Source organism: Osmerus mordax, chromosome 7, assembly GCF_038355195.1.
Source record: "Osmerus mordax isolate fOsmMor3 chromosome 7, fOsmMor3.pri, whole genome shotgun sequence".
Classification (NCBI taxonomy): Eukaryota; Metazoa; Chordata; class Actinopteri; order Osmeriformes; family Osmeridae; genus Osmerus; species Osmerus mordax.
Window position 1 is genome coordinate 10,587,694 of NC_090056.1, and position 27,210 is coordinate 10,614,903.

At 43.2% G+C, this 27,210-nt stretch overlaps 2 protein-coding genes across 4 annotated transcripts; both read left to right on the plus strand.

Annotated features, from left to right (window-relative positions):
- The first annotated feature begins 206 nt into the window (after window positions 1–206).
- slc12a5b (solute carrier family 12 member 5b) lies at window positions 207–16,308 on the plus strand. 3 transcript variants are annotated; one of them, XM_067239171.1, is made up of 25 exons: window positions 207–236; window positions 397–537; window positions 3,500–3,646; window positions 6,634–6,688; window positions 6,993–7,123; window positions 7,800–8,047; window positions 8,206–8,417; window positions 8,611–8,778; window positions 9,165–9,263; window positions 9,456–9,513; window positions 9,765–9,939; window positions 10,422–10,540; window positions 10,652–10,750; window positions 11,053–11,172; window positions 11,580–11,684; window positions 12,125–12,293; window positions 13,228–13,423; window positions 13,548–13,717; window positions 13,939–14,070; window positions 14,171–14,278; window positions 14,708–14,833; window positions 15,193–15,407; window positions 15,695–15,709; window positions 15,927–16,060; window positions 16,217–16,308. In XM_067239171.1, exons 1-25 carry the CDS (start codon window positions 222–224, stop codon window positions 16,306–16,308), a joined length of 3,249 nt encoding a protein of 1,082 aa, XP_067095272.1. In that variant the 5' UTR covers window positions 207–221. The 3 variants fall into 3 exon arrangements, with proteins under 3 accessions (XP_067095272.1, XP_067095274.1, XP_067095273.1); XM_067239173.1 differs by having other exon boundaries at window positions 15,220–15,407; XM_067239172.1 differs by lacking the exon at window positions 15,695–15,709 and having other exon boundaries at window positions 15,220–15,407.
- Window positions 16,309–23,618: 7,310 nt separating this feature from the next.
- On the plus strand, window positions 23,619–26,251 carry rh50 (Rh50-like protein). The gene has a single exon (XM_067239174.1). The coding sequence runs from the start codon at window positions 23,619–23,621 to the stop codon at window positions 25,041–25,043; it is 1,425 nt and encodes a 474-aa protein (XP_067095275.1). The 3' UTR covers window positions 25,044–26,251.
- Window positions 26,252–27,210: the final 959 nt, after the last annotated feature.

Below are 27,210 nucleotides of genomic sequence, written 5' to 3' on the forward strand. Positions count from 1 at the left end.
TTATTAACAAACAACCCATTCATATTCATGGAGACCTAATCATTTTACTTCCCTGTTGAAACAATGGGATTTCTCTTTCAGAGAGAAGACTACAAGCATATTAAACCCGTGTTGTGTGTGTGTGTGCTGCAGGTGATGGAAATCCCAAGGAGAGCAGTCCCTTCATCAACAGCAGCAGCACCAGTGATGTGGAGAAGAGCCAGCAGTATGATGGCAAGAACATGGCTCTTTTTGAGGTCAGATATACATTATCCATACTGGAACCCACTTCATGAAGGGACTGCATTTATGGTACACGTGCTACATGTAGTGCGTCAGACAGCATATTCAATTCTGCTGTATTGATGCATGTCTGTTTGTGTGTGTGTGTGTGTTTGTGGTGTGTCTGTGATGCAGGAGGAGATGGACACCAGCCCAATGGTGTCGTCTCTCCTCAGCAGTCTGGCCAACTACTCCAACCTGCCTCAGGGCAGCAAGGAGCATGAGGAGGCGGAAAACAACGAGGAGGGGGCCCGTCCGTCCAAGAAGCCCATCAAGGTACCTCCCCCTCTGCTCCGTCTGTCCTCTCTGTCCCCCATCAAGGTACCTCCCCCTCTGCTCCGTCTGTCCTCTGTCCCCCATCAAGGTACCTCCCCCTCTGCTCCGTCTGTCCTCTCTGTCCCCCATCAAGGTACCTCCCCCTCTGCTCCGTCTGTCCTCTCTGTCCCCCATCAAGGTACCTCCCCCTCTGCTCCGTCTGTCCTCTCTGTCCCCCATCAAGGTACCTCCCCCTCTGCTCCGTCTGTCCTCTCTGTCCCCCATCAAGGTACCTCCCCCTCTGCTCCGTCTGTCCTCTCTGTCCCCCATCAAGGTACCTCCCCCTCTGCTCCGTCTGTCCTCTGTCCCCCATCAAGGTACCTCCCCCTCTGCTCCGTCTGTCCTCTCTGTCCCCCATCAAGGTACCTCCCCCTCTGCTCCGTCTGTCCTCTCTGTCCCCCATCAAGGTACCTCCCCCTCTGCTCCGTCTGTCCTCTCTGTCCCCCATCAAGGTACCTCCCCCTCTGCTCCGTCTGTCCTCTCTGTCCCCCATCAAGGTACCTCCCCCTCTGCTCCGTCTGTCCTCTCTGTCCCCCATCAAGGTACCTCCCCCTCTGCTCCGTCTGTCCTCTCTGTCCCCCATCAAGGTACCTCCCCCTCTGCTCCGTCTGTCCTCTCTGTCCCCCATCAAGGTACCTCCCCCTCTGCTCCGTCTGTCCTCTCTGTCCCCCATCAAGGTACCTCCCCCTCTGCTCCGTCTGTCCTCTCTGTCCCCCATCAAGGTACCTCCCCTCTGCTCGTATGCAGACTTAGTTCTCATTTCTCTGATCTTGACACCGAAAAAAACACAAAGTCACAGATGTTGTTCCGGAGAACTGTTCTAAAAAGTAATCTACCGCCAAAAGGCGAGGTTTGTGATTGGGGAGATTAAATCTGCGAAGCCACTCACTGCGCTGACTCATCACTCCTCAGAGCCTTCAATCTCGGCGGAAGGCACAACTTCCAAACATCATTAAGCTTTGAGCTGATCACGGCTAGCAGAGTGTGTCCCTCCATCCTCTTCCAGGCGAGGTCTATGGCAATAGGTCAAATACGGGCCCCGTTATTAATGATCTTGTCCGCAATGTTTAGAGCTGGACTGAAAGTTATCGATGGCCGTGTGCGCTGGCCTTTTCTTTCCAGCCGTTACACAGCAGTTTGGTAATTTATCTGGCCTCAGCAGGGCAACGTTAGGCCCATTATCACCCATGGGAGCAGCGGAGCAGAAGACAGCTACAACAAGCTGCTCTCTCTGTCTGCCGCTCAACTTCCTGCTTCGGTCCGCTTCTTTCATCATTCCAGCCTGAATCCACAGCCAGAAGGCCAGAAGGGGAACAACATGATAAGAGACTAGAATGGGTAGATGTCAGGCTGAGTGGATGGGATGTATTTCCTACTGTAGCATGGTAAGCATGGTCCACGCAAGGAGGGTTTTGAAGCGTCACGCCAGCTTTGCTCAACAGCTTGACGTGTGATGTGCTGAATGTGGGCCACATGACTCCACTGCATACTAATACATCCCACAGTTTATTTTGGTAATAGTGTGTTTCCATCTTCAGAGACGTGTTTAGAGAACTAGTTTATGTTGAGAAAAGCTGATGCATATGTATGTATCATGGAAAATAGGGTTTCCAATTCCAGCGATCAGATAAACCATTCTAGAATGCTGAGGATTGGGTGCTTTATGTGCAAGGCCCTAAAATGATAGAGTCACCTGGAACTCTGATGGTCCAAGGGCAAAAGCTGAGCCAGACAGCCTGTCAGAGTGTCTCTACAGTGGACTACCTCTAGCTGTCTCTCCCCCATGGATACAGCAGACCTCCAGGGCAATGACATCCTTCTCTCCATGCATATTTCAATTTTCTCTTCATCTCACGGCCCTTCCCTGGGCTCCACCGAATTTAAATGAGGAGTTTCAGACGCTTAATCAGAATGTCAGAGAGACAGGCAAGGACTAAGAGGACAAATGAGTTCTTTCACTTGTGCTGTGTTTAACAGTGCCAGTGATGTCACATCCTGTCATGACAAAAACGAGAATGTTTTATGAACAACTGGGATTAAAACTGCCATCCTTTCAATCTAATCCTGGGAAATATTGGTTTTAGTGGCAACCAATGTAATGGAACAAATATTTCATCCTGCTCAGTAATGAGAAATGTCCCACATGAGTGGACAGCGGCTCGCACCATCTGACTGTGAGGAGGGGCTCTATATGACAGCACATTCTGCCGAGGTCCTATGAGAGTTGACACAGCCATTTCTCATCAAGTGCGTAGTTTAGGAACTGTGCCATGGGCAGACATTATAGAGATAATTACATTTATCTCCCACATATAGACAGACAGGGCACACCAGCAGAAGTTAATGAGGGCTTTTCTCCCTCTATCTTCGTCATTCGAAAATGGGTGAGTGCACGATGCGTAGACAGCCATAAACATGACGGGAGAGATGTGTTTGCACAGATAAGGTATAAACACATCTATTATATGTTCCTTGCTTTCAAAAAGACACAGTGAAGCGTAAGCCCGATTTTGGGCTTAATTGCCTCAGACGCAAAAGACCTTCCGCCATTTCAGAGCCAAAAACTTATCACCAGACCAAAATAATGAGGAAAAGGAGAAGACGGCCCTATCTCACACTGCCATTCAAACAGGTTAATGAGAGAGATGTTCCCATTCTGACTGAACAAAGAGGTTGTCATCCTCTCCTCAAATGGTGATGAGTCTTAGTGCCTGAATTGAGGAGGACGAAAAGGGTTGAGAGGATGTTTGGGGGGAGGGGGATTCTCTGAGCCTGACCCAATCTCATAATCCACAGCTAATTGGGGAATGATTCTATTTGTTCACTTCATGGCAGAGGAAGGGCGTCTTTGATCAGTCCTACTGTGTGTGACTGTGAGACTGGAGATGAACTGAATCTCGGTTGGGTTGTGTTTGTTTCCCAGGCTCCTCAGCTGGGCACTCTGATGGGCGTGTACCTGCCCTGCATCCAGAACATCTTTGGAGTGATCCTGTTCCTGCGGATGACCTGGATGGTGGGGATCGGAGGGGTCTTGGGCTCCTTCTTCATCGTCTTCATGTGTTGCTCAACAGTAAGTGCATCTTCTGTCCAGCATGGCCCACTCAGGGATGAAGGGAAGATGCCTGAAAGGTCATCTCCAACACTGACCAAGTGTAAACACTGCTGACACAAAACGTTGGAAAACGACGAAAAAACATCAAACCAAAGCAACGCATTTGAACATTTACTGCGTCATTCAAAGCCATATGCTTGGGAAAAAGTCAGATCTGACGTATGGTCTGCTTCAAATGCCATCTGAATCATCAGCATCTGTGGTGAGATCACACGCACACAGCATCACGTTGGTGCCTTCTCTCTCGACATGAGACCCAGTACTTTGGTAGGAGGGGAGCAGCATGAAAGCCCAAGCTCAACTATTTCCTACTTGTATGTTGGAGGCATATCACTTGTCGCTTCCAACATGGGGAAATGTGTCCAAACCTTTGACTGGTACTGTACATGTGATAATAATACATGGTCTAGACTCCAGCCATATGTTTCAGCAGTAATATGGGTACATGACTACTATTCCCATTCTGCACTACATTTAATCTTGTATTTTTGATCATCCTTTCACTATTACAACTGTGCACACCGTTACCTCTCCGGTACTACTGTATGTCTGTGTCTGTGTTTCCCCATATATCTCTATGTCTGTCTTGCATCTAAAGTTGGTCCATCATTCTCTTTCTATCTCATAGGAAGTACCTTTGGTATCTTGTGTATTGGCTTCTCCCTCTCTATGTCCTTCTCTCTTAACTCCCTCTTTCACTATCCCCCCCTCTCTTTCTCTCTCTCTCTTTCTTGTTTATGGGTGTTAGGATGGGCTGTGTGCCAGTGTGAGATAGAGTAAGGGCAGTGTGAGCTGGGCAGAGTAAGGGCAGTTTTCAGCCCAGATCAAAAGATCCTACATGCCATTCCCAGGTTCATTCTGTTTGATGTTAAAAGCTCTCACTGTTGTGTAAATCCCATTTTAATCCTATTTTGACCTGAGGTGGCTGTAAAAGCTTTCAAATACATTTACAACTCATCCTCTCATTTACAAAAAGTACACATATTTCACCCATTGGGGCAGCTTTGCTATTCCATCAGATACATTTATTTGACATCCTTATGCAATTTGGGCATTTGGGCAATTTCCAAATCCAAATGCCTTTACTCACAGTAATGGTCATATAAAAGACTCAAATCTGCATGATGGCAGAGAAGCCACCCTGAAGCACGCACTGATCAAACACCAGCACACAGCCCAGCTCCTCTGATCTGGCGTCCAGCCCCTGCTCCCTCCCCCTCTCCCATCCCCCCTCCCTCTCGGAGACAGCCTCACCTGCAGCCGTACACGGAGGTGGTGACCTGGCCTCTCGAGGGAGCCCTCTTTAGTGCCACCACAGGGAGGTGCTGTGCCAGTGTGTAACAGTACTAATGGAGTGGCCCACAGCACCACGCCACCACGCCTCCCTCTTTGTCCAGCAGTTAGTGGACATGCATGGGGAGAAGCCCTCAGATGACCTGAGGAGATTTGACAGCAGGGTTTTCATGCATGGGAGAAGAGCATGGGTGGCTGTGTTCGGAGAAGTGCTGCTTCAAAAAACATTGATTTTCATAGATGTATCATCAGGGTCACAGTGACAAGTGTAAATATAAGTAGCCTCTAACACAATGTCCATGATCATAGTGTTTCACACAGTCCAATCCCCTAGATCCAAGATGACTGCAAACCTGCCACACGTTCTCTCTGCTTGTCCACTACACATCCTGCCCAGTCGCCAGCAGCCACCCACTTATCTTTGCAGCAGTTTCACGTAGATAGCACTAAAACAATTAGGTTCTTATCAGTGATCCACAGAGACCAGGGTCACTTCATTAGGACCTGATTACAGAGTCACTTAGCACAGTCTCCAGCCTTGCCAGAAAAGGTAGGCTGGATCTGAATTTAACATTGATCTATGGACACCCCCCCCCCCCCCCCCCCCCCCAGCTGCAGGGCCCTGGAGACACATGCACATTGTGGTTATTGATCAGCTTCCATCATCTCTCTCGTTTTGTTCTCTCGTCCACTATCTCCCTCTGTTTCTCCCTCTCATCGCTGACTTTTTCTTTCACCTCCCTCTGTCACTCCTAATACATGTTTCTGTGGCTGACGGCAACTCTCTCCCTTTCTAGGATCTCTTTTCTTCACTACCTTTAAAACCACCCTTTTCTCTCCCAGCCTCTCATTCTGACCTATTCGGTATTTATGTCAGTCCAGCAATCTTTTCCACTCCCCTGGCTATTTCCTTCCTTCTTGGCTAACTATTGTCTTCAGATGATTGACTAACACTATATCATGTCCTCTCCTTCCCTTTGTCTTTTCCATCTATTTTCCTTTCTCCTCTTGTCACTTTGATCTACTTCCTCTCCCACTTTTTGTCCCATTCTTTCTCTCTCTCCCTCCAGTCTTTCACTGGTATTTTCCTCAGATTCTCATTCCTTTGATATTCTTCTCCCACTCATTCGTCCTGCCATTTATCACACCCACCTATACTTTTACCTCACTCTGTCTCTCTCTTCCTTCTTTATCTCTCTCTTTTCTCCGTCTCCCTTTGTCACTGCCTTGTGTCAAGTGAAATGCCCTCTCTGCATCAATGAGCATTAGCAGACAGTCTGCCTGCCCAACATATTCATTATTAATCCTTTATTTAGCGTAAGTCCTTGTCTGCTGTGTGGCTGGCGGACACAGCTGAAAGGATAGAACACACATAACAAGCTATGCAGGTTGCTCCCACACAAATGTAATGATTAGTCGAGCTTGTTATGTGATGATGTGTCACGTCACCTCAATCCACTTGGGCTTCTTACTGATACAATCATGAATACATTACTGAGGTGCAATTCATTTGAAGGTCACCAATTTGTAATAATTAGTCATCCATATAGTGCAGTGCAACGTTAGTTGTGAGGTTGGAGTGATATGCTAGAGGCTAACAGAGCTTTTCTCCTGCTCCATTTAAAAGGTTTTTTTTTTCTCCCTCCTTTTAGACCATGCTGACCGCCATTTCCATGAGTGCCATTGCAACAAATGGAGTTGTGCCAGGTAAATTGGTGTGTGTGTTTGTGTGTGTACGTGTATCCCAGGAGAGGTGTGGGTGCTACAGTGAAATCCTCGTGTTCTTTCAAGCCCATTAGGTTTTAGTGCCCTGTGATGAGGTGCCCGTTGCTCAGATGTATAGAAGTACTGGCCAGGCTACTGCAATGGCCTAATCACTGCCATACCACTTTATACTTATCTTAAATCACAACAAATACGTTTTCCAATTGAGTTATATTATAGTAGGAGCAATACAGATTACCAACAGCTTGTGTGTGTATACATGTGTGCCTATGTGTGTGTGTTCCAGCTGGAGGCTCCTACTACATGATCTCTCGTTCTCTTGGGCCTGAGTTTGGTGGAGCTGTTGGAATCTGTTTCTACCTGGGAACCACGTTTGCGGGTGCTATGTACATCCTGGGCTCCATAGAGCTTCTGCTGGTGAGGAACCCGGATTTAATCTGGTCTGCTTTGCATGCTATCTGTTTTTATTCCCCAGTTTCTTGTACAGAACTTTATTCTGGGGATGTTAACATGAAATATTTATGAACGTGGAGTAGTGATGCACACTTACATTTTTGTCAATTTGTAGGTACACAGCAAGGTTTTGGGGGAGAAGATAAGGCAGACACATAGCCACACTATTTACAAAGCACATTTAATCTATTCTAAATAAATTTATTTTCTTCAACAAGCACTCTACAGCCGTATTATTTATTTCTGATGTTTGTCAGAAAATAGTGCATTATTATTCAATATCTCTTTGATATAGCGAGTCAGTTGTTGGAGCTGTCACAGTCATCATTGCAACATAAAAGCTTTTCATTATTTATCAAGTTCTCACCCTTTCCAGAGATAATGTCTTCATCCCTCCCTCCCTCCCTGTCTTTCTCTCTTGCTCATTTTATTCCAAACACTCCTCACTCCCTGCTTATCGTTCCCATCTCTTCTAATAATAATAATTGATTTTATTTGTAATGCACTTAACATTTGAAGCAAATCTCAAAGTGCTACAGTTATGATTATAAAAGCAAGGTAAGAACATCAATATAAAATACAAATAGATAATATTCTTCTTCTCGCCTCGTCCCTCTCCCTCTCTCTCTTCCTCTCCCAGATCTACATCTTACCCCAGGCAGCTATCTTTAAGCTGGAGGGACTTGAGGGGCCCGAGGCCGAGGCGGCCCTGCTCAACAACATGCGTGTGTACGGCACCATCGTGCTCAGTCTCATGGCCCTGGTGGTGTTTGTGGGGGTCAAATATGTAAACAAGTTGGCCCTGGTTTTCTTGGCCTGTGTCATCCTGTCCATTGTGGCTGTGTACGCTGGGGTCATCAAGACTGCCATAGATCCTCCAGACTTCCCGTGAGTACATTTTCCTCCTGACCAAACTTACAAAGGAGGAAAAGCTTCTTGTAAATCTCTCTTTCTATAGGTAACATCTACCCCTATTTGTGGCTCTTGCATAACCATCATTTACTGGAACCTAGGGGCAGTAATGCTATGTCTGCTCTGCTCTACAGCATCTGTGTGCTGGGAAATCGAACGCTGATCTCCAAGGGCTTCGACGTGTGTGCCAAGGTCATCGAGAAAGACAACGGTACCGTCACCACAAAGCTGTGGCGCATATTCTGTGACTCGCCCTTCCTGAACGCCACCTGTGATGAATTCTTTGTCAACAACAACGTGACGGAGATCCAGGGTATTCCGGGGGTCGCCAGCGGCATCCTGGCAGGTGGGATCCCATCCAGTCTGGTCAAGCAGGACCAAATCCAATCACATTAGATCGTAATTAGACATCAAGCAGTAGTCATTAAAGGGCTTGTTAAGGGCTTTTAAAATACTTAAAGGATACTTTTTCACTATAAGTTCACTTATAGTTAACTATACTGTTCACCCTCAAAACATTTCCTCTCGTTGTGTTCCAGAGAACCTGTTTGGTTACTACCTGGATAAGGGGGATGTCTTGGAGAAACGTGGGGTACCGTCCGTAGCGGACCCTGATGCTCCCATGACCAACAGCAACCGCTATGTCCTGGCTGACATCACCAGCTTCTTCACCCTGCTGGTGGGGATCTACTTCCCCTCCGTCACAGGTCAGCCACAGTAGGCAGCCTTATACAATGACCACTGCTCTGAGCCCATTATGCCTGTTCCATATCTGTTCATTAGCAGAAATTCTGGGGAATACATGAGTCACAGTCCCACTACCAACAGCCACGCATAGAACAATATCTATTTTGTTGTTGGTCTGTGACATTACAGCAGGGTTAGTCTAAATTAAGCAAAATAAATCAAGCATAGACTTTGACAAGTTTTTTGTTGTTGTGGTACCTCATCTGATCACAAACTATCTGATGAATTTAGATGAAAAACTTTCCGATTTATACTGTGTGTATAGTAAAGATGGAAGGAAAAGGTGTCTCTGTCAGATGTTCGGGTTACACACATCCTGTTATCGTCCTGCCTGTCTATCTACCAGGTATCATGGCTGGCTCCAACCGCTCTGGAGACCTGCGTGATGCCCAGAAGTCCATCCCCATCGGCACCATCGCTGCCATCACAACCACGTCCATAGTGTGTATCTTTTATCATCAGGCTCATGAGGGGCCGTGGGGATGAACTTACTGTTCTCTGTAACCATCACTGTTCTTCTTAACTATTTCACTTTTTGTTTTTTGTTTTTTTACATTTGTAAAAGTAAAACATGTAGATTTGGTTGTAGTTTTGACCGAAGGGTGGAGGTCATTTCGTCCTTAATCGCTCCTTCCAGACATGTCTGCTGTGGTGCTGTTTGGAGCTTGTATTGAAGGAGCTGTCCTGAGGGACAAGTGAGTCATTTTTCTATTCCAAACTTCCAAAAGTATATCCCAAATTACATTTGTTATGATCTACTTGACCTATGCTCTTTTGTAAATCTCTCTCTTGGAAGTCGCTTTGGATAAAAGCGTCTGCTAAATGCATAAATGTAAATGTACTTCAAATTAAGAAGCTTTATGTTCAAATGTGCAGTAGGCATTACCAATTAGTACAGAAACATGTAAAGAGTCATTTGATCATCAATCCTCATGTTTTCCCTTAGGTTTGGTGAAGGGGTCAACGGTAACCTTGTGATAGGTACACTGGCATGGCCTTCCCCTTGGGTCATCGTGATTGGCTCTTTCTTCTCTACTTGTGGGGCGGGGCTTCAGAGTTTGACTGGAGCGCCACGTCTCCTCCAGGCTATCTCTCGCGATGGCATCATCCCTTTCCTGAGAGTGAGTACACACGTCCTGTACAACCATACCATACACACACACAGATTGTTCAGTACACACACACACACATACGCACACATACTAGACTATGGTTTACTCAACTTAGATAAGCTAATAGTTTCAGTAGAAAGCAGTGATTACCTATGCATGGCCAGACTACAGTCCGACCTCAAGTTGACGTGTTGTGAAGGGAGCTGTCTAGCGCCCACTGATTAAAAAAGGAGCAGCAGTCCAGGCAGAGCAACAGACCTGTCTGCACCGTTTGAGACAGCAATGATTAATGACCCTGCATGGGGGACCAATGTGACCTGAATGAGGGCTACAGAGGGGCTGGAACACCTCAACTGTATTTCAGAGCTTTGAAAGTAGCTAAAAGGTGGAGGGTGTAAATGTTTGCGCATGAAATGCCCGTGGGTCATACTGTGTGTGTTAGCTTTGTGCCCATGTGTGGGTGTCTAGTGTCTGTGTTTTGTGTCTCCTAGGTGTTTGGCCATGGTAAGGCCAATGGGGAGCCCACCTGGGCCTTGCTTCTCACAGCCAGTATCTGTGAGATTGGCATCATCATTGCCTCCTTAGATGCTGTGGCTCCCATCCTGTCCATGTAAGGCTTCCCTTGGCTAATATTCTTATTAAAGTCCCTTAATGGTTGTTCTTCTAATTACTGCCCTAAATCTGTATGACTACTGATGCTCAAAGTGTTTCTCCTCTTTAGGTTCTTCTTGATGTGCTACATGTTTGTCAACTTGGCATGTGCCCTGCAGACTCTGTTGAGAACCCCGAACTGGAGACCTCGATTCAAGTTCTACCACTGGTCAGTTAGTATTTAAACATGCTGTCAGAAATTACCGTTTTGTAATAGCTGTGAAATAGACTGATAGCTAAAGAGGGCAAACAATGGGGCAGATGAGGCTACATGTTTGTCACAATGGGAATTTGGAGACTCTATGATTTTGTTTATCTTTACTGCCAGCAACATAATAGCAACAGACTAAATATGACATATACTGTATATCCTGTCCCCAATCTATGTTCACTATTGTCACTATCTCCCTCTGGTGTGAATGTAGCAGCAGTTAGCAACAGACTGAGATTGTGACTTCCTGTCCCCTGCAGGGCTCTCTCCTTCCTGGGCATGAGCTTGTGTCTGTCGCTCATGTTCATCTGTTCCTGGTACTATGCCATCGTTGCCATGGTGATCGCTAGCTGCATCTACAAATACATTGAGTTCTGTGGGTGAGTGAGCTAGCTCTCAGCCCTTTGAGAATAACCTTGGACTATCAGCAGAAAAAAAAAAATATTATTGCATCAAACTAGACAAGCTTGGCTGCAGCGAGATAGAGACACTGTCATTCTCAGTTTGTCTTGCCATGTATCTTCATTCTGTTGCCAGTGGGTTATCACGTTTTATTAACTTAGTGGCACTGATGAACTTGGCTCCTTTAAGGAAAACACAGACTGGCTTTTCTGTTCAGCACAAACACAAATGAGCACGTATTATTAGCTAAAGACAAAAGGTTTCGACAAATTCTTTAGAGGTTAAGCAACAGCTGTGGACTGTTAAGCTGCTGTAAGCCACAGCAGCATGAGGATGTGCAAGCTGAGGGGCACCTTAACCTGTCTGCCTGTGGTGTGTGTGACAGGGCGGAGAAGGAGTGGGGAGATGGGATCCGTGGCATCTCCCTCAGCGCTGCACGCTTCGCCCTCATGAGGCTGGAGGAAGGGCCGCCGCATACCAAGAACTGGAGGTCCCCCCACACACACATGCATTAGACATTTGAATAATACATTTTGATTACTTTCCAAAGTAACCAATCATTTTTTAAACAGATAAACAGATCTGACTCAATAGTGGAGAAGAGGGTTGGAGTCATTTCAATATCAGTTTCATTAATTCTGAATTCAATTATTTCAATAATATAACAGTTCCATAATATTTGAGGTTTTGTTTTCAATATTTGACATAATTTTACATTTTCCCATTTTACTATAAACATGCTAAATAAAACTCACTTTCGAAGTTCAGTCTAACCCTGTTGGAGAACATTGTGTCGTGGCATTTTCACTTACATTAGCATATTCAGGTCAGTCCTGTCCTGTGCCATGCTGGGCAGATAATTTCCTATCCTTTTGCTGCACAAACCCATGTCCCAGTTGCAGTAGCAGTGTTTGTATTCCCTCTGGTTAGGCCCCAGATCCTGGTCCTGGTGAGTGTGGACGCAGAGCAGAACGTTGAGCAGCCCCGCATGCTGTCCCTGACCAATCAGCTGAAAGCAGGAAAAGGTCTGACTATTGTTGGCACCTCTGTGGAGGGCACCTTCCTCAACAACAGTGCAGAGGCCCAGAGGGCAGACCAGGTTAGTGTTCATAAGGGCACACACACATACCCTGCAAATCTTACACGGATGCACACATACACATATGCACAGACACACACACAAACACACAAAATGTAGCACGCAAACAGAAGAACGTGCTGGATAGGCATTCAGATAGACATACAAGACACATACAGTAATTACACCTGACATTTGCATACTGAAGCACACGTATTCCTGAAGCACACACATCCCTATCCCTCCCCACAGCCCTGTACACTGACCGCCATATCTCCCCGCTCCCCACAGCCCTGTACACTGACCGCCATATCTCCCCGCTCCCCACAGCCCTGTACACTGACCGCCATATCTCCCCGCTCCCCACAGCCCTGTACACTGACCGCCATATCTCCCCGCTCCCCACAGCCCTGTACACTGACCGCCATATCTCCCCGCTCCCCACAGCCCTGTACACTGACCGCCATATCTCCCCGCTCCCCACAGCCCTGTACACTGACCGCCATATCTCCCCGCTCCCCACAGCCCTGTACACTGACTGCCATATCTCCCCCCTCCCCACAGCCCTGTACACTGACCGCCATATCTCCCCGCTCCCCACAGCCCTGTACACTGACCGCCATATCTCCCCGCTCCCCACAGCCCTGTACACTGACCACCATATCTCCCCGCTCCCCACAGCCCTGTACACTGACCGCCATATCTCCCCGCTCCCCACAGCCCTGTACACTGACCGCCATATCTCCCCGCTCCCCACAGCCCTGTACACTGACCGCCATATCTCCCCGCTCCCCACAGCCCTGTACACTGACCGCCATATCTCCCCGCTCCCCACAGCCCTGTACACTGACCGCCATATCTCCCCGCTCCCCACAGCCCTGTACACTGACCGCCATATCTCCCCCCTCCCCACAGCCCTGTACACTGACCGCCATATCTCCCCCCTCCCCCCTAGGCTCTGAGGAAGCTGATGGAGACAGAAAAAGTGAAGGGCTTCTCACAGGTGGTCATCTCCTCCAACCTGAGGGATGGCACATCCCACCTGATCCAGGTTGGGGGTCTGGGAGGCCTGAAGCACAACACTGTGCTAGTCAGCTGGCCACGCACCTGGAAACAGCCTGAAGAAAACCTGCGCTTGAGGAACTTTGTCGGTGAGCTTGTTGTGGATCTGTTGGTTTAGACCTCCTGTCAGTTACCAGGCTTTTGAGAATAACGATCAGACAGTGAAAGCAAGAGATGTTCTCAGTATGGTCTATGTGTTCTTCCCGGATGCAGAGGTGGTTAGAGAGACAACGGCTGCCAGCCTGGCCCTGATCGTCCCTAAGAACATCGCTGCCTACCCGTCCAATGGTGAGCGCTTCACTGAAGGCCACATCGACGTGTGGTGGATCGTCCATGACGGAGGCATGCTGATGCTGCTGCCCTTCCTTCTTCGCCAGCACAAGGTGACCAATGGCTCAGCAGGAATTAATCCCACATTTTGTCACAATGATTAGGATGAGAATGATCATGACAAGATCGCGCATTATGGGAATATCATCATCAAGGGTTTGGATAAAGGATGAACGGAGAGATATACCGGATGTTAAGAGGATGATAAGTAACCAATGAGTTATTCTAGTTTTAGCAAAAGAACCACCCACCAGAAATGTTGTTGCATTGACAGGTGTGGAGGAAGTGCAAGATGCGCATCTTCACCGTGGCTCAGTTGGACGACAACAGCATCCAGATGAAGAAGGACCTGATCACCTTCCTGTACCACCTGCGTATTGATGCGGAGGTGGAGGTGGTGGAGATGGTGAGACTTCTCACATTCCCTCCAAATGACACATTTGGAAAAAAAGCTGTCCCAACATGGATTGACAGTGACGAATATCTATCCATCTCCCCGCCCCCAGCATGACAGTGACATCTCAGCCTACACTTATGAGAAGACTCTGGTGATGGAACAACGCTCGCAGATCCTCAAACAGATGCACTTGACCAAGAATGAGAGGGAGAGAGAGGTGAGACATCACCTGAAGTTTTTTTTACATAACTGAATGAAGATATAACTGGAGGTGACATTTTAATGGTATATTGTAGCAGGCTTCTGCTTAGTGTTGTTTGTTTTCAACCTCCCACCATCACATCTAATTATCAAAGCCACCAACCAAGGGAGGCAGCAAGGGAATGATTTATAATTAGCAAGTTAGAGTTGGAAATTAAATCTCTGTGCCTGCACTTGCCCGGTGTGATTGCTCTCATTAGTTGAAATAAAGTGACTAAAAATACTGTATATAAAGCTCCACAGGAACATCTGAAATGATGAAGCACTTTAAAGTCCTTGCTTTACCGTGCATTTCAAAAGTTTTCCCGAAACGTGGCCTCAAACGCTAATAACAGTTTATATTTCAACCGTATACATTTCCAAACACTGTTTCTTTGGTGACCAGATCCAGAGCATCACTGATTCGTCCCGTGGCTCCATCCGCCGTAAGAACCCGTCTAACCTGCGCCCCCAGCAGAGCACCAGCGAGGAGCCTGCTGGAGCCAGCCTGGCAGAGAAACCAGAGGAAGAGGTATTGAAAACCCCCTATTCTGTGGATGAAGCATCTCTCTGTAAAACCTGTACTCATTATCACACCTCATCTGGCTATCGTTAAACTGCTCACAAAGTCTCTCTCGCATTTCCATTGGCTGACTTGTATTCTCTGGGGTCTTTCTTGCTCTACACTGGACTGTATCGGCTGTGCTGCCTGACTGAATCCTCTGTTATCTGTCAAACATTCATGCTCTGGCTGTGACAGTGTCCTCTAGCTGGGGTATTCTTTGGGGACATGTTCCTCCACACCTCATGCGTTTGAGTTTCACCCGTACTGACAGGTGTCTCTTTCTCTCCTTCACCCTCTCATGGTGTTGTGCGGTGTCCCTCTCTTAGCCTGTCGCTGTCTCCCGCCCTAAACAGGTGCAGTTGATCCACAATAAGAATGCCACCCCAACCTCCACCGGCCCCACCTCCCCCACCGGGCCCCCAGGGGGCGCTGGCACACCAGGGCAGGAGGTGCAGATGACCTGGACAGAAGAGGCGGAGAAAGGGAAGAGCCAGGCAGCAGCCAACCCAGACAGCATCAAAGACATCTTCAACATGAAGCCGTGAGTGTGCTATTCACTCATCACATCAGTCCCCAGACCTGTACTGACCACACATTGAACTGACAGGAAGAACAGAAATACCATGCTCAAGCCAATAACAAGATTGAAGTGGATATTTTGTTTAATTTAAACAAAAAGCCATAAAATGAAACATGCAAAGTTTATATTCAAGCTTTTTTGCATGCCAGCATATAATCGTATATCAGATTATGCTCATGTAAACAGTACATAATACTGTATGTTCAATGCAATGAGTGACTGTGTAATTTTTTATGACACTGCTGCAGGGAGTGGGAGAGCCTGTAAGTATCACCACATCACGCCTTTTGTATTGTTTTACAAAGACACCAGTAACAAGTTGGAATACTGATCAATGGTCAAGTAGAGAGAAGATACTGATAAAGGAATTTACTTTTTAATTAGGGTCTGATGTATCCTAGCTAGCCTGTGTTTACTGTATGTCCATGACTCCATGTGTGTCTTTACCCTGCTTCCTGACTAACCTTCAACTGTCAACAGGAACCAGTCCAATGTGAGGCGCATGCATACAGCGCTGCGGCTCAATGAGGTCATCATGAAGAAGTCTAAAGAGGCCAAGCTGGTTCTGCTCAACATGCCCGGACCCCCTAAAAACCGCATGGGCGACGAAAACTGTATCCTGCTGCTTGACGTGTTTGATAAACTGCTCAAATATTGATATTGATAATAATATATTTCTGTATGAAAGACACAGAGCACACATGTAGGTGTGGAAGGTAAGTCAGTCAAATCCACATCTACATATTCCTTCACTCTGTTGTCTCTCCCAGACATGGAGTTCCTTGAGGTTCTTACAGAGGGGCTGAACCGGGTCCTATTGGTTCGTGGGGGCGGACGTGAGGTCATCACCATTTACTCCTGAAGGGACAATCTGACTGACATAATCCCGCCTCCCCCTGTGTCTACATGGGTTGTGCCCCCCCTTCCCCACACACACCACCTCCACATCAATCATCACATATCAGTCCACTTTGCACTATGTATCATGGTCATCCCCTGTACACACACCCCTTAGGCAGGAGCTATGTCCAGACAACAGATTTACAGACAACCACGACCAGCATCATATGGAGGCGTATATTTGCTCCGACCATTGTCTAGCCTATAGAGTTGTGCAATCATCTCACCTATATACTTCAATTGTCAGGTGATAGATAGAAGATCATTAGCATATAAGTTTTATTTTACAAAAAGCATCTGAGAGAAAGTAGGACATTTCCTTTCAGGAATGGACTCCCAAAGACCAACTAATCCCAACCTAATGGTAATTTCTGCTCATAAGGCTTTTGTTTTCAACTCTTTCTTCCTTGTTGAATGTTTCACCTGTCATGTGGCTGTTTTTCTTTTTTGAGATGTGGGCCGCTCAGTGAGAGGAATGGCTAGTTTAAAAGATTATAAGTGTTTATTTTTTACAATTTATTTATTCCTTTAATTTGACAGTACAACTCAACCATTTTGTCTGTGTTGTCTGTGCGTTTGTTTTATATGTAGCACTAATGTACATTGTGTTAAATTGGTTGTGCTAAGGATAAGGGAGGGGTCGAGAATTAATCAATCATAATGAACATGTCTTCCTATGAATTGTCGCCTTGGGGACAAGTTCAGTTGAGGACTGAGTATGGTATCTCATATCCGTCCACAGTGAGCAACTACGGTGACACAGCACAGAGCAACATGAGAGAGATAAAAACTTCTGGCTTTCTCCAAATATTAACATTCTTTTCAGTTGCTTTAGTTTTTCCAGAAGCTTTTTTATTTAGTATTTAAGATGAAGAATAGTGAGTGTGTCATTCTCAACAGTCCAAAAGAAGCAGTTTGAGATGCACTTACCATGTGTGATATGCAGTTGTCTCGTGTTCAGTGTGTGGCCCGAGGAATTGGGAGGATTGAGGCTCCCTGGCTTTAAAATGCCAAAGAGAGAAATGCCAGGTTTCAATTGAGGCTTAGGGAGTGTACTTTTACCAGGGTTGGGGTCATCTTTAATGAACTCTGTTAAAGAATATACACTTGGGTAAATTCATTGGGGTAAATTGAAATTGTTGCATGGTTGATCAAGTGTATTGTCATATACCACAAGTCAGGCAAGTTATGCGACTAAAAGAGAGGGTTGTTTCAGATATATTTGGTTGTTGAACCCCAGCCCTGGCTGTTCTACTGTGATGCTATGAACCTCTGTGGCTTTCATCTGTGTTTGAGAAGAAAAAGTCAAATGAATGATATGCTGCGAGATACACCGTGACCTCAACTTTTAACCCCAGTGCTGATCACTGTAAATAGTGTGCAGCCATTTGATATTTCTACCAGCGTCCTGCACCAACTGCTCCACTTCATCAGGGCCTGTAGACATGTTCACTGGTAGCTACATGTTCGTCTCTATTGCTATAATACAGTGGAGTACTGTGAATGTCTCAAATGTCTCAATATTAGTTATGTAAATAGTACAGTATAGCTTATTCATGAGAAGATAATAAATGATTTAAAAATTCCTTATGGAATTCGGCAAAATACATTATAACAATAGATTTAAAGCGTCAACTAATTGAAAGATACTTATTGACACTATTTGTTCAAATAGTAAATACATTCTTTTCTTCTTATTTGGTAAAAAAAAAAAATCCAATCTAGAATTGTGAACTCTACAATTTTTGCCAAATACCAACAGCAAATCGTGCCATATACAGTGAAGAAAAGTTTTATACCAACCTCTTTTTTAGTACAAGTCAAATGTCAAATGAAATGTGGAGTATGTGTAAGTGGAATTTAACAATGAAATTATAGCAGATTTTGAATCCAGCATCTATCTAAACTTTCATACAACCTTGTCTGTAATGGGAATAATGTTCAGACTGATTTTAGTGTGGCACAGTTTTTCTGGTGGTAAGTCATTCAACAATATTTATTAAAAAAAATATTTATTTGATATATATATATATATATATATATATATTGTATTTGTGAAGGAAATGCCTAAAGCATAATCCTTGTACTAATAATTTAATCATATTATTTTTGTAAACAAATATAAAGTATCAAGATGTACATATAGGTAGATCTCATATTTACAAGTGTTTCACATATTAGATTTATGCAAGGAGGGCACTGTAATTTATTACCATGTGGTAGAAATAGAGTATACAATATAAAAATATATCTTGATAAATATATCAATTATTTTTTGTATGCTATTTGTTTTGAGAAAAAAATACAATTATTGAATTGATGTATTCTTTAATAGATTAAAATATATTTAGTGCTTGGTGTTTGCTGTATTTCAGTGAAGAGTATACTTTCAAAACATGATGTATGAAATTTCAAATGCTGCTATACAAATTTATGTGTATATATTGAGCCAAAACGCAACAGTAAGGGAATCCATAGGAAATGGGTCTGAAGAGCAGGTAGACAGGGTTAAAATTACTTAAATAGCAAGCAGGGTCATTTGGCACAAGTGTTTTTTTTCCTCGCTGTCCTTGAAGTTTGCAACAACAAAAAAATTCATGATCTGTTGTTACAGCTAATCAACAATTGTAGTTGTAGCCACTGCTCAATGTCAAAATTAGATTGATGCCCCATTGTAACAGTCCTCAAAAGTGGACCTTGGACCTTGTAAAATTAAGAAAATATTTAGTTACAATTGCAGATCAAAGTAGGGTTGCTGTCGGTTAGGTTCGGTTGTATGGTTCAAGAACTTATGTACTTATGTGCTAATTACTGTAAATTGTAAGCTGAAACCTATGACTGACTGTGTTTGAACTAAACTTAATTTCTGATCATTTTAATTATAACCCCTGGAAATTAGGGAAAAAGGGAATCTGATCCCTCTATCATATTATTATGATAAACACATCTTCAGCCAGCAAATTACTTACAAAAATAATTGTGTCATGCAAATACTACCTACAATCAAAATAATATTCATATATACCTTTAGCTATACAGACTGTACGAGTATATTTAAGTAGAATCAAATAATGTAAATAGAATAACTGCGCATATGATTATGATAGGATATGTCAGAAAGTTTGACGTTAGAAACAATGTAATCATATTGTTGTTTGCATGGCATTTGTTGCTGTAGACTCATACAGTGTCTACTAAAACAGTTGGATGTCAAGCTATATCATGGAGGCACACAGTGTTGTCTCCTTTTCTCCACCTGGTAAATGACGTTGCACCACCGTGTTGTTGACCGCTACACTTGTCGAGTGATAGACTAGAACATACAATGCATTAGTACAGATTAAATTAGATATTCAATTTTACATTATCTTCATGATTCACATGCTACTGCAATGCGACCATTAATTGCACTGCTATTCTCTTGCTTTTTCCCAGTTGATTTTCTTTCCATAAGAGACCAATGGCGACTTGGGTTAGGGTAATTTATGGGCCACATTATTTCAGTCGACAGTGACTAAGCTTATTGTTAATGTTGCTTACAGTAACTGGTACATCACAATTTTTCAGGAAAAGAGTTACTCTAGAATAAATGTCTTTACAGATCAAATTTGTGTTCAAGAGTTGAAGACTGTAATCCGGGGCTTTATGCGATTTGAAAAAATGAAATTAGTTTTATACTAATTGTTCTAAATGTGAGTAATGCTGCACAAGATTTTGACGGAGATAGACTATACCCAGATCTCGAGTTAAACGATGAGTCTAATGTGGCTCAAATCTTTTGATTGGAAGTATATTATTACTATGTTTAAATGAATGTTATTACAAGTGATTTTGCTTACATGTTGTACAGATATATGTTGAGCTACGATGTTTCACAATGTTTCTCCTAGTTATGTGGTATTTCCAAGAGGCATAACGTCCCCCTAAAACTTAATGACTAACTGATCCACCAGCAGTGTGACTGTGGTAGTTTATCTTATCAGTGATGATCAGTAACTATAAACCAGGGCTTCCAGCATTGACAAAGATAAATAAGGCCTTTATGCAGTGGTGATCAACATGTTTGATGACCTCAGAGCTGAGAGTGTTACCAGAGGCAGAATTGCTGCAGAAAGCTGCCATCATTCAGGTGTTTCCCAACAATCGTGTCAAACAGACAAGAGTTGAACCCTATTGCAAAAAAATACATATTAATTAAATATAAAAGATGTCAGATCATTTGTATTCTTAAACAGGGTTTGAAAAGGGCTCTTCGATGCATGTATCCTTACCCTGTGTCATTGGGTTTTGCTGTGAGCTCCATACTTTAAAGTTAAGTTTGATAGAAAATCTGTTTTTAACCCTATTGAATGACATAAATATACTTGGCCAATTCCATTAATTAGTGCTAAATCAATTTTGTAATATTGGTGAAGGCTTTATGTTTGAGTCGAAAGCAGGTTCTGGCTTGTTCACTGTGATTGTTCTAGCACATACAGTATGTAGTATGCAGTGCAAAGTGAATCGTTATTATTTTCATCCTTAATGCATGCTAATTATGTTCTGTTATTGCAGATGTTTCTTCTTACTTTGTGTGTTTTGGCTCTTTAATTTGAATTAAGAGACTGGCCACTCATTATCAATAAAAAATTACTATTTTGTTCCCAAGTAAACTGTATGCCACAGTGCATAATATTTAAGTATGGTGTTATCATCAGAATAGGGGACTTACTGTACAACCATCACTATTTTTATTTTCTAAAGATATTAATATTTTGTGAAGCAAGAGTTAGACCCTTCCTTCTAGTAGCTCCATACTATACTGTACTAAACCTTCTGTGTTCACCATGACAAATTCTTCTCAAATAACTGTGCTCCATATTGATTCTTGATAAAGAAATATGGATTGTCTGAAACATTTCATAGTAAGAGAAAAATTCTGTAGTTAGCTTTTACTGAGAATTCACTTTCATTCCCTTGCAATTCTGGTTCCCTCAGATGTTACAACCGAGTATATGCATGTAGGTGTATTGTTTTCATTGCAGTCAAGTAAATCTCACCTCATTGTACTAAAGTTAATTAAGTCTCCATTTTTTTATGTTGAAGTGTGTGCAACCGTAAATTATTCCCACATCCTCCCAAGAAGTGCGTGCACGTAATGCGAGCAAGAACAAAAAACAAGAGCTAGTGTTTCTAAATCTTCACATATGATACTGTATTTATACTTGATCCATAAGAGCATTGTGATGCTCTTAAGCTTTTAAAATACATTAATATAGATCTAAAATAGATATCTTGACTAGTTATTAGAAGTTTTGTGTTCACAATTATTGGTTCCCTTCCCCAGGAATGGAAGATATATGATGTGTGTGTGCATGTGCACAACCATGCTTCTGTGTTTGTTTGTTTGTTTGTTTGTGTGTGTTTGTGGGTGTGCGTGTGCATGTGAATGTGTGTTTCAGTATTTGCGTGTGTTCATGCATGCATGACTGCATTTAAGTGTGTGTGCATGAATGTGTGTATGCATGCATGTATGTGTTTGTGTGTTTTGTTTGTGTGTCTGTGTTTGTGTTTGTGCACGCATACACACATATACATTAATATGTAAGGGAGAGTGCAGTGTATCTGTATGGGAAGGGTCAAAGATGGGACATCTGTAAATACATTAATGGTTAAGACCAAATTAGAACCTAGATGTTTACTTTGTGTGTCATTGCAAGTTTAATATTTTACAGATATAGAAATATGTATTATCTATTGTGTTAAATAATGATATATAAACAGTTGTTTTACCATGTTGTTTTACCATGTCAAATGCTTATACGTCTATGGCTAATGGTTTCCCAAAACCATTTTATAGATTTGTCTGCACAAAATGCAATAAATTAAAGTCATTTTACTACAGCCTCCTCGAAGAAGTGTTATTTGTTGAATCCCTTGTAAAGTCATGGCCAAAACTATTGGCAGTGACATAAGTTTTGTGTTTCGCAAAGTTTGCTGCTTCAGTTGTTGTGGTGTTGATTCACATTGTTTCTAGATAATTGTGCAGTGGTCAGATGCATTTTTTATAAAATCTTCATTGGCCCCCAAAAAACACAAAAGCACACATTTTACTGTTTTTGGGCCTTTGCACAAAATGTCCAGCTAACATAATTTCACTAATCATATCATTAGCACATGGGAAAATATGTACGAGAACTAGTCAGGTGAAATCACTCTCTCGTTATGATTGGTTAATAAGAGCAAACCGACTGCTGTAAAAAGGGGGACTCTTTGCATACATTTAATGTTTTTGCCAATAAAAGCCTTAAAAACTTACAAAATACTTATCATAGAAACCAAGACCCATATTTTTTATTTTGGCTGGACTTTGTTGCTCCAATTTTTGCTCCAGTCTTGCTATACAGATTTTCTCTTGATCTTTATGAAATTACATGTATACTGTCATTTCAAGAAAAACCTTAAACTGTAGGTAATATTAGTTGACATTGACATCAATAACTTGTGCATTACAAGTTTGAACAGGTTTCCATGCTGACTGTTGGGAATGTGTTACATCATAAATTATGGTTAGACATTGCTGGGCAATTCTTCTTCTTGAAGAAATGCTTCAGACATGGGCCATAAAGCAAAAGATATCAAGGGGCAGACTATAGTTTCTACAGTATGACTGGTGACAAACTAAAATGCTTTACAGTCTTAACACTATCCCCAAGTTGGCTTATGTTAACTGTAAATAATTGTGCTACCCTAGTTTAAAATAAAAACAAAAACAATTCATTGTTTTTGTTGCATGCAGTTGTAAATGTTTGACGCAAGTTGCAGAAAGAAAGGGCATACTGTTCAAAGTCCAACAAACTTTTTCCTCTTGGTAACAATAGTGTGATAATGCTCTTAGTGGATAATTCCTCCCCATGTGTTCATCAAAGAAGTATTATATTATGCTTTGTGAAAGGGAACACAAACATGAGCACAAACACAAAGGCACTGTAACCTCGGGTAGCTAGCTTACGAAGATCATTTGGATGTCAGATATGCAGTTTTTGTTCTTGTGATATTGTTGTTTTATTGGGGCTTTTACTCTGTAGTCACGGTTACAGACATGCTGAATTCTCAGAACTGGCTTATGAGGGCCAAAGTACAAATATCCGTTTCCTGCAAGACTGATTTGTCGTATGATCATCAGTCAGAGGGAAAGATCAACCAATGTCTTGCCTTCCTTATCTGTGTAGTGATACAGTCATATACAGCCAGTAAAGTAATGCTGCTCATTTGGCTGTCAAATTTCCAAGCATGAAGAAACGTTCCACCAGTCTCCGGATCAGGCTCCCTGTTCTAGTGCTTGTCCTGGAGGGGCTCCTCCTAAGTCTCTATGCTGCCTTTGTTACCTACGATGACCAAGCTAATGCCAGACTACAGAGCAATGACACCAACCCCATGGATAACACACTGTATCAAGACTACCCCTTCTTCGTTGACATACAGGTCATGATATTCTTGGGTTTTGGGTGTCTCCTAGCATTTTTCAGACTCTATGGCTTTGGAGGGATGGTTTTCAACTTCCTCACTGCTACCTTTTCTATCCAGTGGGCTATTCTAGTGCAGGGTTTTTTTCAGTTCAGATTCGATGACGGTAAGATCCACCTGGGAGTTGTCAACCTGATCAATGCTGAGTTTGCCTGTGCTGTGGTGCTAATTTCTTGTGGAGCCGTGTTAGGGAAAACCAGCCCTGTGCAGCTGCTCGTCATGGCCCTATTGGAGGTTCCCATCTTCACCATTAATGAATGGGTTGTGCTGGAGTACATACGAATCACCGATGCAGGTGGCTCTATATTAATCCACTTGTTTGCATGTTACTTTGGCCTAGGTGTCACATTCATGCTATACAGGCCGTGTTTAAATCAGGGCCATGCAAAAGAGAGCACCAGCTACCATTCGGACATCCTGTCTGTGATGGGGACCCTGATCCTGTGGGTGTTCTGGCCCTCCTTCAACTCTGCACTGACCCTGAAGGGAGACGACCAGCACAGGGCCATTCTCCACACCTTTATTGGTCTGAGCGCCTCCACACTCACAGCCTTCGCCCTATCTGCAATGCTTAACAAGAATGGAAAGATCACGATGGCTGACGTCCAGAATGTGACCTTGGCTGGAGGGGTGACAGTTGGGGCATGTGTGGATATGATGATATCCCCAGCAGCTGCTTATGCGTTGGGTATGATGGGCTGCACTGCCTGTATGCTGGGGTACAAATACCTCAGCCCCTTTTTGGCTCAACGCCTCAGGGTCCAGGATCAGTGTGGCATACATAACCTACATGGCCTGACCGGACTCATATCCTGCACTGCAGGGATAGCAGCCATACTGACCGCCTCTGAGGAAGTGTATGGGCCTAGCATGTATGAGATATTTAGTCATAGGGCACCCATGGAGGGGGACCCGAAGCTTCTTGAGCTACAGGCATTGATCCCTGGTTTGCAGCCTGGCCTGGGTCGTAGTGCAAAGGAGCAGGCCCTCTACCAAGTAGCAGCTGTCTTCTCCACAATTGGAATGTCAACACTGGGAGGCATTTTCACAGGATTTGTGTTGAGTCTGCCATATCTTGCATCACCATCAGATGACCTCTGCTTTGATGATGAGTTGTTTTTTGAAGTTCCATCTGACTATGACTCTCCAATGGGCCTTAATAATACAAACACTGAGGATGCTGTAGCTTAAAACAGCTAAGCAGTTCTCTTAGGCTGGTTCTTTACTTCCAAAATAATTTTTGATCTTATTTTTTAACAAGTTTTTACAGTTCAACGTAGGTATTAATTATGGACCATCAAGATTTATTACACAGGTGAAAACATCCATGACATTTGACTCAAACTATGTGATAACCACAGATAACTATGTGAACAACGAACAACAAAATTATGTAACCTCATTGTAATAGAATTTTGGGTTGTATGTAAAATGAATGTGTTTTAATTGTGGTTGAATTGTAAGCTCCTTTGTTCATTGTTAAGGAACATCCTGTGACTAGCTTACATTTTTGCAAAAAATGACTTAGGTTAAGAGGGGTGAAGGATTTAGAGAAATGTTGGTTAGGGGGCTAGTTTGACCAGGGAGGGAAATCCAGACACAAAGTTTGGGTGATTTAAGAGTTATGAGTTTTGGGGAATGTGTTGAAGAGAAGATGCATTACCTTTTCCTGTTAAGACATCCATTATGGAGAAGCGTGTGTTCAATGTTTATATTGATTGATTGTTGTTTAGAGAGACCAGATGCTTGACAATTCCAGGGCACTCCTTTAAATATCGAAGCTGAAGATATGTTAATCAGAACTTGTGAGACGCTGTTTGGGCGTGAGCTAATTCTGATGCCATCTGATCAGGGCATCAGTAACATGTTAAGTAACAATGTTTGTGTGTTAGTGTGTGTGTCAGTGAACAACAAAACTGATGTTTGACATGAAATTAGAAGGCAGAACTTCTTAAAGCAGGTTGTAGTTGCACCCATTGCCATACTTTGTCGTTGTGGTACCGTTTTAAATTAGACAATGAGTTACTACGACGTAGTGTTTTTTAACAGTATTTCCACGCAGGTCGTGTTTTGTCTGTTTGTTTTGACCGTCCTCTTGTCGAGTGACTGGAAAACCGAAATGCTGCCAAACGTCGGACTTAAGTGGACGGGGAATCTTCTATTTCAGTTTCAGTCGAACTCGTTTTGTCCTGCTAGACTACTGCCCAGTTCAAGCTGTGACTGCTCAATTCTGTGTGCATGTGTGACGCAGGTGCAAGAGGTTGCGTGTTGGTAGCTCAATCAATAGGATAAAACGGATGTCATATAAAATAAAATAAATCGCCATGACTATAGGATACATATTGTTACATTTTTGCACCGCGATGTCTTGTACCACGATATATTGTTACACCCCTATAATTCCCTCATAACTCAGTTTAACGATTGATTATCTTAAAACAGTCATACAAAAACACTTTGTGTACATTGGTGTACACAAAAATGTACACCAATATAATTTGATACTATAATCATGAATAAATAACTATTTCAACCAGCTGATATATTGTGTTCCTTATCTTGTTACACTGAATCCAGTATTTAGAAAGGTGAAAGGTAATTTAGGTGAAAGGTAATGGTCCGTAATGGTCAGAATCTGAGAAGCATAATAAGTAATAGGTAATGTAGCAAAGTATAGCAAAGTGCCATAGAGTATTCCTAAACTGGCATGCATTGGGATGGATGGACGAGGGTATTGATACCTAGATATCAATTAAATGCCATTACACATAGTCATTGTTTGGAATCTCCAATATATTGGATGGAAGCCAAAGAACAGATGTTCTCATTCAATAAGATTTTTCCACCGTGTCTTACAGGTATGTATGGAATACCCATTTCCGCCAGTAAAAAAAAAAGATGACAAATTAAGTCATAATTATGAGATACTAAATCGAAATTATGAGATATGTAAGTCATAATTATGAGATACTAAATCGAAATTAAGAGATACTAAGTCATAATTATATGAGATACTAAGTCATAATTATGAGATACTAAATCGAAATTATGAGATAGCCTAAGTCATAATTATGATATAGGCTACTAACTACAGCGTTTTTTAACGGGTAGTTCTAATAAATACCACTTTTACACAACATCTGTGTAAAAATAGGCTACACAATATTTTACTAGTGCAAGATTACAGTAGACTACATGTTATGCCACCGGTAACTCAACCAGTCGTGTGTCGGCGGGGCTAGCGAGCTAGCAGAGAAGATTCATGTACTGTGACGAGACAAGTTTAAAAACACACCCGGGACACTGGCAACATCGGGAACCCTGCACCAGTGGCGATTTTAGACCCTTTTTAGGGGTG

Coding starts and splice junctions, on each gene's coding strand:
- slc12a5b (XM_067239171.1), top strand. Junction 538..3,499: donor CGTCCAAGAAGCCCATCAAG/GTACCTCCCCCT, acceptor TTTGTTTCCCAG/GCTCCTCAGCTGGGCACTCT. Junction 14,834..15,192: donor CAGAGAAACCAGAGGAAGAG/GTATTGAAAACC, acceptor TCCCTCTCTTAG/CCTGTCGCTGTCTCCCGCCC.
- rh50 (XM_067239174.1), top strand. CDS start 23,619: ATGAAGAAACGTTCCACCAGTCTCCGGATCAGGCTCCCTGTTCTAGTG.